Here is a 16295-nt window from a genome sequence, read left to right on the forward strand (position 1 = left end):
TTTTTACAAGTAAGCGTCTATGCAGGCATCACAAACTTTGGCGGTAACAGTAGATATGTATTTCTTTGATGCTGGAAGGTCAGTCCCTAAGACAAAGTCAACTGTTGCAAAGAATGAAAAGCAAAATCCACGTGTCTTCCTGGCAAAGAGTTCCATTTGCAATGTAATCAGCAAATACTCCATGTCCAAGGCCACTAGAGACTGAAAAACCAGGGCAGCATCTTCCAGCAAGAGTCAGGGCACAAACCGAGTCAGATTTCCACTCTTGGCCCAGGAAGCTGGGGCCAAGAAGTGCGGCCTCACTGCCCGCTACCCCACACTGTGCTGGCGGCTTGGGACCAGGGCATGGGCCTGCCTCTTCCTGAGCCCCGGGATGGGCTACTGCCAGGTCTGCTCATCTCCTCTGACCAAAGGTGAGAAGAGCAGGCAAGGATTGGCATGAGGAGACTCAGTGCTTTCTCTGAGTTTCAAGTACGTCTGAGGTGTTGGGGTGCGCGTGCCTGTGCGTGCGTGTGTACACTCACCTGGGCACGTGTGGAAGGGGAGGCCAGATTTGGAGGCTCTGAGCTTTGCCGGGTGTTTAAAATAGACTCAGGACTTATTTATTTTCTTTTTAGCTTTATAGCAATTAATTGGCTATTGATTGGTTGGAATGTTCAACTCTCCATTTCCTCAAATACAATAAAATAGTTTCATTAAAATGTATTCATGCTTGAAAATAAGGGAGCCATTAAATGGTTTCCTTTCTGTTCCACTCCAAGGGAAATGCACCGTTTGTAAATCAAAAATCCATCATCCAAAATCACTTGTTCATAATGGTGCTTTTGGAGAAGATGAGGGATGTTATCACGAGAGTGGCAATTGTGGGGATGAGGGGCCCCTCTGGCTGCAGGAGGGGGTGGGTCCAGGTTGGGATGGGTGAGGCTGCAGCTGGGCCTCCTCCAGCCAGGCCACAGAGTCAGGGAGGGAGGCACATAACTCCCAAGGGGTCCCTCCCCTGCTGTTCCACACACTTCTCTCTCCCTACCAGGCTCAGAGCTGCCCGAAGCTGAAGGGCAGGATTCCTGCCCTCTCCCTCCTGCCCAGAGGCCAAATATACCACCTGAGACTGACCCCCTTTTACAATTCATCAAGATTCCCTCAATAAACAGATAAACTGCTGCATTTTCTCCTCATGTGGCTCAGGGGTCTAAGATGTGGGAAGAAGAATAGACTTACTGACTGGTAGTTATGTGTACCCTTAACTTGGAGATGAGCTGAACAGGACCCCTGGGAACATGTGGATTGAAACTCTAGAATGGCAGGGACATGACCCTGAGGTCCCCTTTGATCCGCAGGGTCCAGGAACGGGACCCCAGTGTTGAGAAATTACAGTGAATGAAAGATAGGCTGGTGCCTGCCTGCTGTCGGCAAGCAGCCCGTGTCAGAGAAGCTGCAGGTCCCTGGTCAGGAGAGCGGGCAGGCAAGGGGCTCGCTCCCAGTCGGCCCCCTGGGACCTGGCCGCCACTCTGGAGGCACAGCCGCGCTGACAGTGGGGAAGGTGGATGGACACCTCGGCTCTGCCATGAATATGCAAGAGGAAATCCTGAGGTACGGGGACAAGGGGCCAAAGGGGCTGCCAGGAGGTGGGGCAGAATGCAGGCTAGGAGTCATGGCCTGACTGTCCAACTTTCCAGTAATGTATTTTGTTACCTTTTAAGAAATGCACTTGCCTTGGACCTCTCCGAGGCCAAAAGAACTAAAGGAATGTATTCTCCAGGAGCACTGGTGTGCGTGCCTGGAAACCGTCAGAGGCGGGCTCCTGGATGGGTGAGAGGCCAAGGCCGCAGAGCCGCCTCCTAGCGGGGCCGCTGGGGAGCTGGTCTAGCCCCCGGTGCTGTGGATCCACCCACTCTGGCCTGGGCCTGGCCTATCCAGGGGCCTGGATTTTTTCTCTACCCTTGTGGCAGTTGTGTCTCAGACACATCTTGTTTCCAGGTGTTTGTCAGGAGTGCTTGGCTTGTTTTTAAGATTGCCTCTCCATGGCTTGGAGCTAAATTCTAACTGAAATGTCATCCAGAAAGGGGTAGCTGGAGTCAGAGGCTGCCAAGGCAGGGCAGATGCTCTGGATGTGACTTCTCATAAAGGGATTTCATCCCTCAGCGCCCTGTGGCCACATCTGGGGCTCTTCCCTGGGCATGTGAAAGACGCTGGCAGCACTGACCTCCCCTCGAAGCCAACAGTCCCCTATCCCTACCCACTCCGACAGTCTACCCATCCCGCCTGCAAAGCCCAAACAGCCTGCAAGAGCCCAGAGTGTGGGAGGGAGAGAGTAGGTACTGGGGGTGCCTGTTCCTGACACTGACTTGCTGGACAACTTGGACCTCATCTCTTACCTCTCTGCGCTCCCATCTCCCCCGATGTCCTTCATCTGCAATGAAGGACAAGGAGGTGAAGAAGAAAGGAGGCATTGGACAAAGAATGGGGGTCACAAGCTGGTGACCCGTGGGTCAGATTTTACCCACAGACTTTTTTTTTTTTTTTTTTGGCTGACAGAGCATTTTAAAAGTTTTCACACTTGAATGCCACTGGGTAGGGCAAGCCCCCACTGCCCAGGCTGCCCGTGCCCTGCAGAAGCAGCAAGGTCACCCCACCTGCATGGCCTGGGAAGCAGCTGGTCCAGGGCCCTTGAGATAGTGATCTGTGCTTCCCAGGGCTCTGGGCACCCCTGATGGCCCGAATCTGGGGACTGCTGCATATTGTCACAGCCAGATTTGAAGTCTGTTCCACAGCAAGAAGGACAAAGACAACAGGAGTGTGGAGACAGCTCATGAGGCTGGAGCCCTGGACCCTGGGAGTCAGAGCTGGGCCCACGTCCAGGCCCTGTCAGGCCTTGTGCTGTGGCCTTGGATAAGCTCCAACTCCCTCTGAGTCTCAGGCACAGCAGGGAATGAGTCAGGATGAAACCTCAGAAGAGTTGGTGTGAATGTGGCAAAGACTCTGCAGTTTTCAGTGTTAATGGGAATCAAGTTGGACCAGCAAAGCTACCAACCCCCTGGCCCCTACGTCAGGCCAGCCTCTGAGTCTCTGTTTTTTCTTTCCTCATTGCAGGTCTGGGGGTTTCTAGGGGACTGAAGGGTGTTCCTAAGCCACACATGCCCATGACAGGAGCATGAATCTGGAAAGAATGAGTCCTGGAAATCTGAGAATTCTCTTTACCTCTATCTTGCCATGTGAGCCTTAAATCTCAGTTTCTCCATCTATAAAATGGGCATTGTGATCTTTGCCCCATGGGATGGTCAAGGATTGCAAAGCACCATACAAACATCAGTTATGAAAGGGCTAACCCTAACTAAGGCGCCTTGGGAAAGGGATGTTGGGTTTGATATGTCATCAAATTTTTCTTGGTTTCAGATAGACTAATGGTATGAAAAATCTTCGTAAAATCTACAATGTTCTTTTCAAAAAGAGCTGGAACACAGGGCTGAAGGCCCATGGAGGAATGCCCCAGACCTCCTGCCACAATGCTGGTGAAAGCCCTGGCCTTGTGTTTTCCTTCAGAATTCTCTGGCATCTACTCAACAGCTTGTATCCTTTGGAACCTTCCTCTCCAAGCTCCCAGGAAGCTCCTTGGGCAGCGTGGGGAACTCAGCTGGTGAGAGCAGGTACGTGTGTGGCAACATGCACGTGCGTCCGTGTGCGCTTGTGCTTCTGCCTGGAAGCCCAGGAATCAAGTGGTAGTAATCAATATAAATGCAATCTGAGGACCTGCAGAGCCTCAGGGGAGAGAGAAAAGGCATGGAGGGAGCTCATCACAGGTCAGGAGGAGGAACAGGATGGGGAGAGTGGTGCACTTGGGGCCAGGTGGGCTTTGCCGAGGAAGGACGGCGTGCGCCTTAGGTAGCCGGCTCAGGGAAGGCTGACCTCCTCCCAACAGCCTGAGGCCATAGGAGCATCAGGACCCAAGGATCTGGGTGCCAGAGGCCAAGAGGCCGACGCTGCAGACCCCAGACTCCACCACTTTCTCTGGAAGGGAGGGAAGGTGGGAGGGTCCAGGTAACATATCTGCTCCTACCTTGCCCGGCAGGTGGAGGCTGGAGCTGGTTCATCTGGGCTCCTGGAGGCGAGCTCTGGCCCCAGCTGCCTCCTTTCTTGGCACAGCAGGTTCCAGGGCGGTGGGTGTGCCTGCGGTGAGCTCACTGGCTCCACTGCTGCCCTGAGTGACTGGGCTTCCTCGGCAGTTCTAGCAGCTCCAGGACACCTCATCTGAAGTGGTGGCCCAGAACCATCTCCTGCTGCCCTCACTGCTGACTTCCCGCCCCAGGGATGAGAGCATCGCTACATGCCAGGGGTCAGGGGGCCGAGTCCCAGCCTCACCTCCACCAGTCACTGCCTGGGGACTCCACCTTGCTAAGCCTCGGTTTCTTCTTCTATCCCACCACCTTGTAAGGGCATTGTGGGGCGGGGGGATACTTGGTGGTGGCCAGAGGAGGTCCGCTCTGTCTCCCTGCACGGTCCTGGGCTTCCCCAAGCTGGGCCTCAGTTTGCCCTAAGGGGAGCTGACTTAGGTCTTCCTCAAAGCTGAGTTTCAACCCCCCCCTAGGTGCTCTTTGTTTTTCACTTGGCCCGAACATTAGCAGGACTCCAGTGCCCCACGATGCCTGCTCGGACGTGGAGGGCTTGCCCAGAGGCCCGTATCACAGCCTCAGCGCCCCGGGAGAAGGGAAGGGAAGGAGAGAGCTGTCGGGTAGTTCTGCAGGGGACCCTGCTCTACCAAGGCAGCTGAGGCTCAGAGAGGTGAACGGTCTTACCTGAGGACACACAGCAAGGCAGGCAGAGGTACGGCCAGGACAAGACCTCTTAGGCCTGATAACCTCAAGTGCGGGCTCCCTCTGCCCCAGCTCTCTGCCAGCTTAGTGACGTGCAGACATCAGGCACGCTGTCACAGGAGAGGGCAAAGTCCACTGTCATTGTGGTAATTCAGTCCATGTTTGGATGGGGCCTCTACCTGTCTCTTCGGAGCTGGCAAGAGATACTGTGCAAGGAGTTGAGGCCCCAGGCCAAGAGATGGTGGCCCTGGTACCTCCATTTCAAAACCATTCCCAGTTCACACACCAATTCCTCACTGCCTGTCCTGTTCCTCTCCAGGAAGCTTTCCTCTGTCCCCCAGATCCTCCCAGGTGGCTTTTTCTGACCACTCCAGCCGACAGTGAATTACCCCAGCTCCCACTCCAGGCTCCCGAGGCCCTTGGCCATGGCCCTGACCATCACAGCCCCTTGCATCAACAGGTAGGTACCCACTATGCAAGTCATGCACCCGCCCCCACCAGAGCACCTCTGTTCCTAGCTGTACACTAGGCGCTATGAGGCCGGGGAGGGGCTGGTCAGGAAGTTCTGGCTGACTGCTGTAGGTGTTTGTGGTCCTTGGTCCAGGCAAAGTCTTTTTCATTCATCATTGTCTATGTGGCAGGGACAGGTTTGCCCAGAATCCACTCACTGGCATCCTGGAGGGTGGGAGAAGTGTCCATGGTAGGTGTCCAATGTGATTTGAGCCTGGGCACACCTCAGAAAACACATCCCAGTTCAGTTCAGTGGTTCCAGGGGCTGGGGGTCTGGAGAGCCTCAGGCCTGCCTTGGACCATCATCTCCTGGGTCCCGTCCAGCCCTAACATTCCGAGTCCACAATGCAATCAGCACCTTGGACGACATCTTACTTTAAAACAGTAGCTGAGGAATCTCCTAGACAGTTCTTTTTGAGTCCTTTGATACGGAAAAGAGCTGCTCGCACTGCACTGGGCCCAGGGAAATGGGGGCAGGAAGCCAGGGAGGGGTCTTGGGGGGGGCTGCTTAGAGCAAAGCCAACCCAATGAGACTCTTAGTCCAGATATTAAAGAAGTAGCAATGAGCAGGGAGCTGGGGCCTGGGGGTGGGCATCCTTAGTCTCAAGGGCATCTCCAAACACACCTTCAGGGGGCACCCAGAGCAGAGGGGATGCTCTGTGCACAGGTCGAAGTCATCCTGTGACACGGTGGGAGTGCTGGATGCATAATGGCTGGGCAGTCTGCTCAGTTGGACCCTCGGGCCCACAAAAAAGCAGTAAGGTATTTACACGGGTGCTGTTGAAGCAACAAAAGCAAAAACTCTCCTTCCTAGGCCTGGGGCAGGAAGACGGGCAGGTGGTCAGACAGCTAGGGGGCTGGCAGGCTGGGCTGGGGCTGCAGTTGTCTGCAGATCAGTCTCTTGGTTTGTGGAGACCCAGTCACATCGGGAGAAGCTCATCAACTGACTCTTAGAAATGGACGGGTGTCTAGAAGTCCAACAGCGCTACCATAGAAGCCGAGTCCCTGGCAGGAAAAGGGGAAGGGAGTTTCAGGCGAGTGGGGGGTTGCTGGGGGGACGGTCTCATTGGGCCCCTCTGGCTGTGTTCGGAGGGGGCTGGGAGGCTATGGCCTTCAGTGATATGTGTCATAAGTGCTTGGCGCCTGCCTGGCTCCTGGGGTCAGTGACGGTCGTAGGCCGTGGCAGCTGCGGGCGGGGCAGCTCCTCGGGCAGCGGCGCTGTAATAGTACGGGGAGCCTGGAAGAGACAGAAGAGGCCACGGAGGTTGGAGGGAGACCTTGTGCCCCCAGCTCCGTACCAGGGGTCCCCTTTCCACCAGTGTCCCCTGCCTCTGTCCCTTCCTCCCCCTCCCCCAGTCCAGGCCACTGTCCTCTCTCACTAAGATCTCAGTCCCTGATCAGGGCCGCTGCCTGGTCATAGGTTTCAGGCCCTCCTCACCAGCTACAGCTGGGGTGGGCAGACCGAGGCCAAATCCACCGACTGGGACCGAACCGTGCCCGTTCGTTTCTGTATGGTCGGTGACTGCTTTCATGCTGCTTCTGCAGAGCTGAGTACTACAATAGCGACAACGTGGCCTGCAAAGCCTAAAATATGTACTATCAGGCGCTTTACACAAAAAGTTTGCCAGTTTCTGAGCAAGAGGATGAAAAGTCATCACTTCGTAGTCTGGCCTGTGGAAGCTCTGTGACCTAGCCCTGCCGACCTCTGGATTTCCCTCTAGGACCGCCACTCCTCCGGCTCACTCCCAGGCACCCGCTCCTGCAAAATCACGCTCTGCAGCCATCTCAAGCACCAGGGGCCTAATGGCAGCTACCGCAGGCTGAGCACTTCCCGCCCCTTTCCACACGTTGTCTGATTGAGCCCTGCGGGGCAGGTAGAGCTAGCCCATTACATCCAACTCGCACGCCTCCGCGCCTTTTCCACGCTCTGCCTCCTGCCTGGAGCACGTTGGCTGCACCTTCACCCCCTTTCCTGTCTGCTGAATAGTGCCGCTTCCTTCAAGTCCGAGAGCCCCTGTCTCCCCCTCTGGGATGCCCCCTGTCCTGAGCCCACACCGTGCTGCAGGCTGGACCACAGGCTCTGATCATCTCTTTCTGTGCTTCTTCCCCCTCGCCTGCACGGAGAGCCCCACACAGGCAGGGGCTGGGTTCTGCTCTGCTCGGTGTCTGTCGCCAGCCCCCAGCCTGGAGCCTGGCACATGGCACGTGCCCGGCTAGGTTTGCTGAGAAAATGAGCAACAGCACTGAGTGAACCAACAATAGTAAAGACCCTGCCCATTCATTCGTTTATTTTCCAACCCTATGGGGTGCAGCACTGGGCGATAATGAACAAATGCAGGCCAGTGTTCAGAGTCAAGAAGGGGGTCAGAGCTCTGAGAAAAGAGCTCTGGGAATGCAAGATTATTCTGGCAGGGTCAGGCTTCCTGGAGGAAGCAGGTTGGGTTGAACTTGGAGGACATGAAGATTTGGATATGTGAGTACGTGGGCGAAGGGCAGGGGGCAGGCCTGCTTCCTGTGACCTCCAGACAAAGCCAGCATGGGGCATTTTGTACCGATGCTGGGTTCTTCCCACTGTCTCGGGGCTGCTCTCTTTAACTGCCTGCTTTGGATGAGGCCTGCAGGAGCCCTGCTCTGTGTTCAAACTCCTCTCCAGGGACAAAAGGGTCTGGGGGGCTCAAGGGGACGAGCAGATTCTCAGAACCACAGAAGTTAGAGACACTAGGCTGTCTCTTCCTTTTACAGGTGGGGCTGGGGGTAGTAGAACTGAGGCTCAAGAGACCACTCATGTGCCCAAAGCCACAGAGCCTCTCAGGGCCAGAGCCTGGCGTGGAATTCTGGTTGTCGGCCCCTAGTTCAGGACTCTTTCTTCCATGACACAGTTCACAGCCTGTACAGCTATGTCGGAGGGCCGTGTTTATCCAAGTGGATAGCAGCTGGGGTCCTGTCAGCCACTGTAGACCACGTGTCTGCTGGGGCAGGAATAGTAAGCTTCTTAATTCCCCGGGGAAGGTGACTCATACTTATTCTGAAATCTCACCCAAATCCAAACCAATCCTGGCAATTCTCCCAGATGCCATAACTGGGCACCAAGGCCTGAAGATCGCCAGTCAGGCTCTATCACTCCTGGCTGAGTGAACTTGGACAAGTGGCTTCACTCCCCTGAGCCTCAGTTTTCTCATCTCTAAAAGGGGGGTCACAGTGCGGCTAGACGAGGGCACCACGAGGAAAGGATGTGAAGGTGCTCTGGAAATGGACACTTTTCTAAGCCCTTTATATGCTTTAACTCTTTTAATTTCCACAACAATTCTATCAGGTAGGCACTAGTACGGCCCCCATTTAGCAGATGAGGAAACTGATGCACTGAGAGAGTAAGTAGCTCGCCCAGGGTCACGCTGCTAGGGGTAATCAAGAGGGCATGATTAGCATGTGTCACCGCCCTCCAATCCCAGCCCCACTTAGTGGGTAAAATTCTCCCTCCCCAGCCCCCAGGAAGGCAGTAATGGCTCAAGCAGCAGTGACGATGGGGGCGCAGGCAGTGCCTTGCTGTGCTGTTCCGGAAGGTATGGACACCAGTGCCGTGCTGAAGTATTCCCAGAGATGGATTTTTCTGCTGCCTTCTGTCACCTCCCTGGTTGGAGCCCTGACTCAGACGCCTGGCAGTCTCCTCTGCTGTCTCTCCTGAGGGAGGGGGCCAGTCACCCACAGGGTATCTGCGGTGCCAACCCAGCATCCCAGGTGAGAGGGTGTGTGTGTGTGCGTGTGTGTGTGTGTGTGTGTGTGTGTGTGTGTGATGTGAGGGCCAGCCCCGTGGGCCCGAGCATGGCACAGGACCAGGAAAACCACAGGGGCTGCCCCTGCAAATGAGGGACAGGAAATCCTGGCTCGGGCCTCAGAGTTTCCCAGGGGCCAGCTCTCACCCTGGGCTCTGACTCGCTTCTCTCTCAAAGCCTAATCTCACGGCCAGGCTGTCCAGCGACCCCAGTGTGAGGGCCCCATGGCAAAAATCAAAAACGCTTGCATTTACCGTGAGAAATGAAAACATCACCTCACAAAGCGCTCTGTCTTCCTGGTGCCCATTAGACCTCCAACTAGAATAAACTTGTCCTTTCTTCTGTCATTTTTCCTCTCTAATTCACATTATCATCAATTTACTTCTTGACACAGTCATTCCGGGCTCCTACTCGCTCTCTAATCCCTTTACAGTGGCCACAGGCGCTCCGGTTCTAATCCTAATTGACCGCAGCGGCCTTTCTTCCTGCCGCCAGCCTGCCGCCCCGCCTGCCCGGGGCCCCAGTGGGATGCTGGATCCCGGCCACCCTGGCTGGGCTGGGCGTGGGCAGACCGCAGGCAGCTCCTGGGGAGGAGGCTCGGCGGGAAGGGAGGCTCTCCTGCAGCTTCGTTAGGTGGCATTGCCCATCCAGGTGTGGGCAGGGTGTGTGAGGGTCCCACCTGTTTCCACAGCTCCCACTGATCTAGCAGAGCACAGAGGCACCTCAGAGCAGGTTTCCCCACTGGCACCCTCCCCAAGTAGCAGAAATACTCTACTTCTCCAGCCCAGTGGGATTTTTTCAGCTAAAGCCCTGAAGACACTGGGGAAAGGGCAGGCTGGTAGATGGGAGTGGGCCTGAAACTTATTTGCAAGACTGTGGCAGAGCAAGCCTGGCATCTCACTCATCTTCAGGGAAGTAGGATCACTGCATTCCGGGCCTCAAGAGAGCATCGTGTTCAGCTCCCGCTTGAATGAAGCTGCCAGTGGCCACTATCCTCATTTTACACCTGAGGCAACTGAGGTCCAGACTGGTTGATGACCTGACCGTGATTCCCCAGGTTACAGACTTGGGCAGAGCAGGGGCCATTTCTCATGTTTGTAACAGCCCAACATTGTTTAAACTTTTCTTGCGTTTGCAGAGTTTTCTGTGGTATGAGGCCTGCCTCTTTGAGTTAGAAGTCAGAACTCATTCTCCCAGTTGCCTTTGCTGCTAGAGCACAGGGGCGTCACCTGGGCCCTGCCAATTAGAATCTCTTGAGTTTGACCTCAGTTGGGAGGGGAGCAGCTTGAGGAAGTGGGCTGACAGACTCTACCTGCTGGAGGTGGGTACAGAGGCAGGGCAGAGCTCTCAAGCACCCCAGCTGAAGCAGTAGCACAGAGCGGGCTGCTTGCGGGTACCAACAGTGGAGGCGTATATGCTAGAGCAGCCCTGGTGTTGTTCCTGGCTGTGTGTCCCATGCCTGTCTCTTTGGTCCTCCTGGAGATTCTGGGAGCCCCCAATATTCCTTAATAAATTCACTTTCTGCTTAAACCAGCCAGAGTGGAATCTGTCGTTTGCAACTGAAAGCCTGACAGATAAATACAATAACCTGGCTTTCAAAAATAGATCAGCGCTGTTCTCATGGCATACAAGGTCTGAGTATTTGGGATTCCCAGGCTTGTTACTATGGAGAGATGAGCCTCTTTTCCTGGCTGTAGTACTGTTCAGACTGAATTGGTCAGGAAGAGTAAGAGTACCACATCACACACTGATTATGAATACAGGCTCTAGAGTCAGGGTGATGGGAGTTTGAGTTCTCATTCTGCTGCCTGCATGCTGTGTGACCTCAAGTATGTTAATTAACCTTTCTGAGCCTCACTCTTCATCTGTAAAGATAATATTGATACCTTGTGCCCCCTAGGACTGTTGAAAGGATAAAATGAGGTAACCCACATGAGGGGTTTTGCCCAGTGCCTGCACAATTAGCAAGTGCTCATTTAGATGAACAGAGTTTTGATTCTTTATCCTCTTCTCCACACTGGTTCTGGACCCTCTCAAGTCACTGAGCACATCCCAGCACAGATACACTTGCCTGAGGCTCTCTCACCCCCAGCCGGTGAGCTCCCTGGGACATTGTCCACAACTTTTCCACACCAGACACATAGTCCATGCATATAATTGGGGATATGAACTGGATTTCACTCCAGCTTGAGCGGCAAAGGCCTCGGATGTGGTCTAGTCCCACCTTCCCCTTGACATCCCCTTGGGGTCCTAGCTGCCCACACAATCAGGTGCAGACTTCTTAGTGTGGCATTCAAGGTCCCCCACCTGTGGCCCTACCTCCTACTCCATCCCTTTGCTATGCTTGCCTGAGCAGCTCCTTTCTCACTTCTCTGATTCTTGAACTCCCAGGCAAATAAGCCTATCAGATACCTCATAAAAATTAATTAGAAAAAGCAGCCATACTTCTGTGCCAGGGCTTCGGGCTTTGTGCCATGCATGGGCTCGATTTCAGCCCCCACTTGTCCCCTTGGGCAGTACACGACCATATGTGGAGGCCCTAGGTCAACATGGCCTCCTTGGGGTCATATCCCCATCACAAGGAACCCCTCCTGCAGCCTGGCCCAGGCTTCCTTTGTGCCACATCCCCTGTGGGTCTCACAGCAGCGCTGGGACCAGGGCTCTGTATGAGGCTGATTTGCAGGGGGCGGTTCCCAGGCTCAGGCCTCCTGACCCATCCCTCCACCCCAACCCCTGCTGAAAGACTCGGTTCAGGGTCAGCGTTTGCCTCCTGAAACTGACAGCTGGGCCAACTCAGAACCCAGGGCCTCTCAGGGGGGTTGTTTAAGGAAAAGCATTAAGTAAGCGGAGACCTTACCTCATACTTAGAAGTAATTTTTACCAAAACCAAAAAAGAAGTCTGAGCAATCAGTCCCCAGATTCAGCCCCTCCAGGAGGCCACAGATGGCAAGAACCCGGTCTGCTATGAAATGAAATATTTAGGCACAGGGCCTGGAGTGCTGGTTGGCATTGTTCCTTATTTCACCTCAAGTTTTGCAAGCTACACCAAAATGCTTTGGGTGGCCCAAGGCTCAAACTCACGGAAGGATTGCAGCCAGGAAGGGATGGTGTGTACGTCATTGTCTGTCCTAATCACCAAAGCAGGATGGGGAAGGGGCCAAGGCTGTGACTTCATGGCCTCCTTCACAGACCCGTGCCTAGCAACTTGAGTTTGAAGACACCAGGTTCTTGCTTTTTTGATAAAGTGTATGTTTCTCAGTCCTGAAATAATTCAGGATCCAGGGAAGTAACAGGTTCTTAATTAAGCAGGCCTTATTAAGCTGTACAGATAAACCTAGATGGTCTCAGAGGCCCTTCCATGCCTGACCTTAGTGGAAATTCCTCAGCTGACTGCTGGGGAGAGATCGGTGTTGCTGCCTACAGGCTGATTCACTGGCTCTGCCCCCAGGGTGTGTGACATCTGTGAGCACTGAGCCCCTGCTTCGTGCTCCAGAATCTTCAGCTCCAGCTGGCACTCACCAGCTGGTCTCATGTAAGTTCACTGCAACAAAACAAAGGGCTCTCCTTGGCCTTTTGAGGGCTGAGTTAGCCCTGCTTGGTCTTTGGGGTGGCCCAGATATCTTTGATGATGTACACAGATCAGGCTGGCCACAGCCATGGACCATCTGCAGTCTGAGGCCTGGGCAGAGTCTGGGCACCAGCTGAGCTCGGAACGGCATGACTTGGCAGGCCTTCAGCCACAGGGCAACCCATTTCTAATGGAGCTGGCTCTAGTGGTGTCCATGGCAGACATCACTAATCAATATCCATGCCTCAGAGTCCTTACCAAGACAGATAGCCACTACCAATCAATCCAAGTTGGTCTCCTGGCTGCTCTTATTTAGAGATTTCTCGCCAAAATATTCAATGATTCTTAAGAAATATGTTACTCTTGGGCAGGCACTTTTCCTACCTTTCTCTTTCTCCCTCAATGGCCTTTTTAAATCTGTTCCCCCTCTGTGCCATTTTCCCTTATCCACTAAAACATCGGGGGGAGCGCTGAGGGCATAAGTAGGGCTGGAGTGGTGTTTACTGTCCTGAAGCCCCATCACAACTCCCACGTTGCAAGCATCTGGGGAGAGCTACCCACCCCACCTCAGTGACCGGACCTGAGGATATTGAAGGACCCTGGCCCAATGAGGGTGCCCAATGGGGCAGTTGATGGCCCAGGGGCCCCGCAGGGCCTCCGCCAGTACTCACCGAGCAGCCCTGGGTTGGGGAACCTCCAGGAGTCGTTGTACGAGGGGTATTGAGGGTGGCTGTAGGGGCTCCCGGAAAACTCACTCCCTGCATGTGGTGGGTGGAGAGAGAAACAGGAACCAAATGTCAAGTCAGGTTCGGAAAATGCCAATGGCATTTGTCTCTTTCATAAACTGCGGGTACTTTGTGTAACCAAGAAAGGCAAGTCTGGTCCACCCCCTTATCAAGTGGACAGCTGTCATTGGCATTGTCTACATTTTCCCCTATAACCTTTTTCTTATTAGTGGGATTGAATACCAACCTCTCACATGTGTACCATTGGATTACCATGTGCCAGGTGTTCCCTGAGGTTATTGACCCATTTTACAGATGGGAAAGCTGATGCCCAGGGTCTCTCACAAAACAGCCTGGATTCACCCAACCCAAGTCCAAAGGCCCAGAGTGCTTGGTTCTCAGCAGTAGCCTAAAAAGCCACTCAACAGCCAGCTACCTATACAACTGCTGAGAACCAAGCAGTCCGGGGCTTGGGACTTGGTTCTCAGCGCTGACAGAGGCCACTCCAGGACCCCAGTGTGGATGCAGTACCACTTCCATGTGTTTCCTGAGTGGCTCTGGACTGGGAAGCCAAAGATGACCCCAACCCTAGTCTAGACCTCTGTGCTGTGAATCCAGAGATGACTGCTCCCCAGGCCTCAGTCCAATGGGGAAGATGAGACATAAACTCAGGCCCCCAGCACTTTGCTGAGATGAAGGGACAAGCTGAAGGGCTGGGGGAGCACAGAAGAGCGACTGGGTGGGGCCTCCTGGGCATGGGGAAAGGACCAAGAGCTGCAAGCGGCGCCAGGTGGAGAGAGCAGTGGGTGCCGGCGGGCAGAGTGGTAAATGAGGATGGTTCACTCTTGCCCAGCTGTTCGTGGAGCCATGATGCTTGCGTCTGGCACTTCCTTGTGCCCTCACTTCCAGCCACAGGAGAGCCTCTTTACCACTAGCCAGTGTCAGGAGAGGAGCTCAAAATCCCTGCCCTCAAACCTTGCTGTCCTGGCTCCGTAGCAGGACAGGCCCCTCCTGTCTCCTCCCTGTGGCTGCAGCTCCTGGGGTGTGGGAGCCCCAGTGCCTGGCAGCAGTTGTATAGGTAGCTGGCTGTTGAGTGGCTTTTTAGGCTACTGGTTACAGAGCATGTGGGCCCCACCCTGGCAGTGGTGACAGGAGTCACACAGCCCCATGAGACCACCCTTGCACCATCCATGCTTCCATGGATTCTTGTTAGGGATGCCAAAGGGCCGAAGGGCAGGAGCCTCTAGAAGGACAGCCAGCCAGAAGTCAGGACCTGGAGCACTGCTTTCTCTCTGGGGGCCTCGGCCCAAGTGTAGGGACCCCAGGGCTCCACCAGGTGCAGCAGGAACAATAAAGCAGGCCCGAGGGCCAGCCGCTCCCACCCCCGGGCCCAGCCAGCCTCCTCCCCACTTCCACAGGCAACTGCAGGCAAGGCATGCGCACGCACACGCGCACACACACACACACACACACACACACACGCGCGCACACGCACACATGCGCTCCTCTGGCCTCTCTGGGGGCCACTCCCAGCCTGACAGGCTGAGCCTTCCAATTCTCTGTTTTTTATGCCTCAGTGGTCAGGGTGTCAGGTTCCAGCGTGCAAGGGAGAGCATGGTGACAGTGCTGGGCCGCAGCAGCCCAGCCTCTGCATTTCCATCAGCGCCACGGCACCTCCTCCTCCTCCTGGGGGGTCAGGTGGGGGAGCAGAGCCACAAGCAGCCTGGAGAAGGGGGACAGCCACCCTCTCCCCAGGGCTCTGGACTCCCACGGAGCTGCCCCATCAGAGGCACTTCCTGACAGCACTGCGCCTGGCCCGGGGCATTGGACTACACCAGCAAAGGCTGTCTCTGCATCTCCATCTAGCAGCATCGCGCCTGTCTGCCAGGCCCAGCTCCAAGGCCACCTCTTTCAGGAAGCCTCCTTGATCTCCAGCCCCCAAAAGTGCAAGTCTCGAGCCTGTTCAGCTGGAGTTAATTAATTAATTGTATCCTTGTTGTCCATCCCACACCCTCCCCTCAACTCTGTCCCCAAATTGGCAAAGGGCCATAAACAGCTCCAACTCCTCGAGAGGATGCACCTGTCAGTGTTGCCCACCATCCTCGACCCCGTCCCCACCTGCCTGACTTTCTAGAATCCCACTCAGATACCTCTTCCTCTGGGAAGCCCCTCTCCTGCCCCTCCTGGGGCACACCCTGTCTCCCGCTGTGCCCCACAGCGCCAGATTTGCCCTGACCTGCACGGGACTCTCCTGTGACATGGGAGCGTCTGTGTGCAGGTCAGTGTCTGATTCCTCTCAGCACCCACGTGCCACCCACCCCCAGTGTAACACCCCGTCCACAGCAGACAGTCGGTGCTCCATGAACCGCCGGTAGCTCGCTGCCTCTACCTGTAACATGACGCTCTTGTCCACATGGCTCTCTCCCTCACCTCCTTCCAGGCTTTGCTCTAACGTCACCTCCGAACCATTGCATTTCCAATGGAAACTCCTTCCACTTTCCCTGCTTAACTTTTCTCCATTGAACTGATCACAATCTAACATATCTAACTTATTGTGCTTATCTTTCTTGTTAATTCTGCTTCCTCCGCTAGGATGTAAGCTCCATGGGGGCAGGGAGTTCATGCCTCTATCTCAATGTCTAGCAGGCCCTGGAAACTATTTGTTAAATGAATGAAGGAATGGGAACTCCTCCCATGCGTTCACAGATGACGGCTCTCACTACTTCCATTATTAGTACTGGGCCAGGGGTGTACTGTGCACCGGCTGTGTGCCAGGATTCGAACCGGTTTATCCGATCCATTGCCCAGGTTCCATCCGCCACGCCATCCTGTTCCTGGTGGAAGAAATGAACCCCCAGGGACCCACCCTGCCTGCTGTGTTTAGAGCACTGGCATGGTGGTACCTTCGGCGGGG

The 16295-nt window shown here is 54.9% G+C and overlaps 1 protein-coding gene across 2 annotated transcripts in view; it reads right to left on the reverse strand.

The window, feature by feature from the left end:
• PAX5 (paired box 5) overlaps positions 1–16295 on the reverse strand; it is a 189211-nt gene continuing 172916 nt past the window's right edge. For both annotated transcript variants that reach the window (XM_024763043.1, XM_024763044.1), the window contains exons 9-10: positions 13328–13414; positions 1–6555 (exon numbers count right to left, since the gene is read on the reverse strand). In XM_024763043.1, the coding sequence (XP_024618811.1) occupies positions 6479–6555; positions 13328–13414 (164 nt within the window). In that variant the 3' untranslated portion in view covers positions 1–6478. The remainder of the gene's footprint in view (positions 6556–13327; positions 13415–16295) is intronic.

This window comes from Neophocaena asiaeorientalis, unplaced genomic scaffold, assembly GCF_003031525.2.
Source record: "Neophocaena asiaeorientalis asiaeorientalis breed wild unplaced genomic scaffold, Neophocaena_asiaeorientalis_V1.1 scaffold449, whole genome shotgun sequence".
In the NCBI taxonomy this organism is placed as follows: Eukaryota; Metazoa; Chordata; class Mammalia; order Artiodactyla; family Phocoenidae; genus Neophocaena; species Neophocaena asiaeorientalis.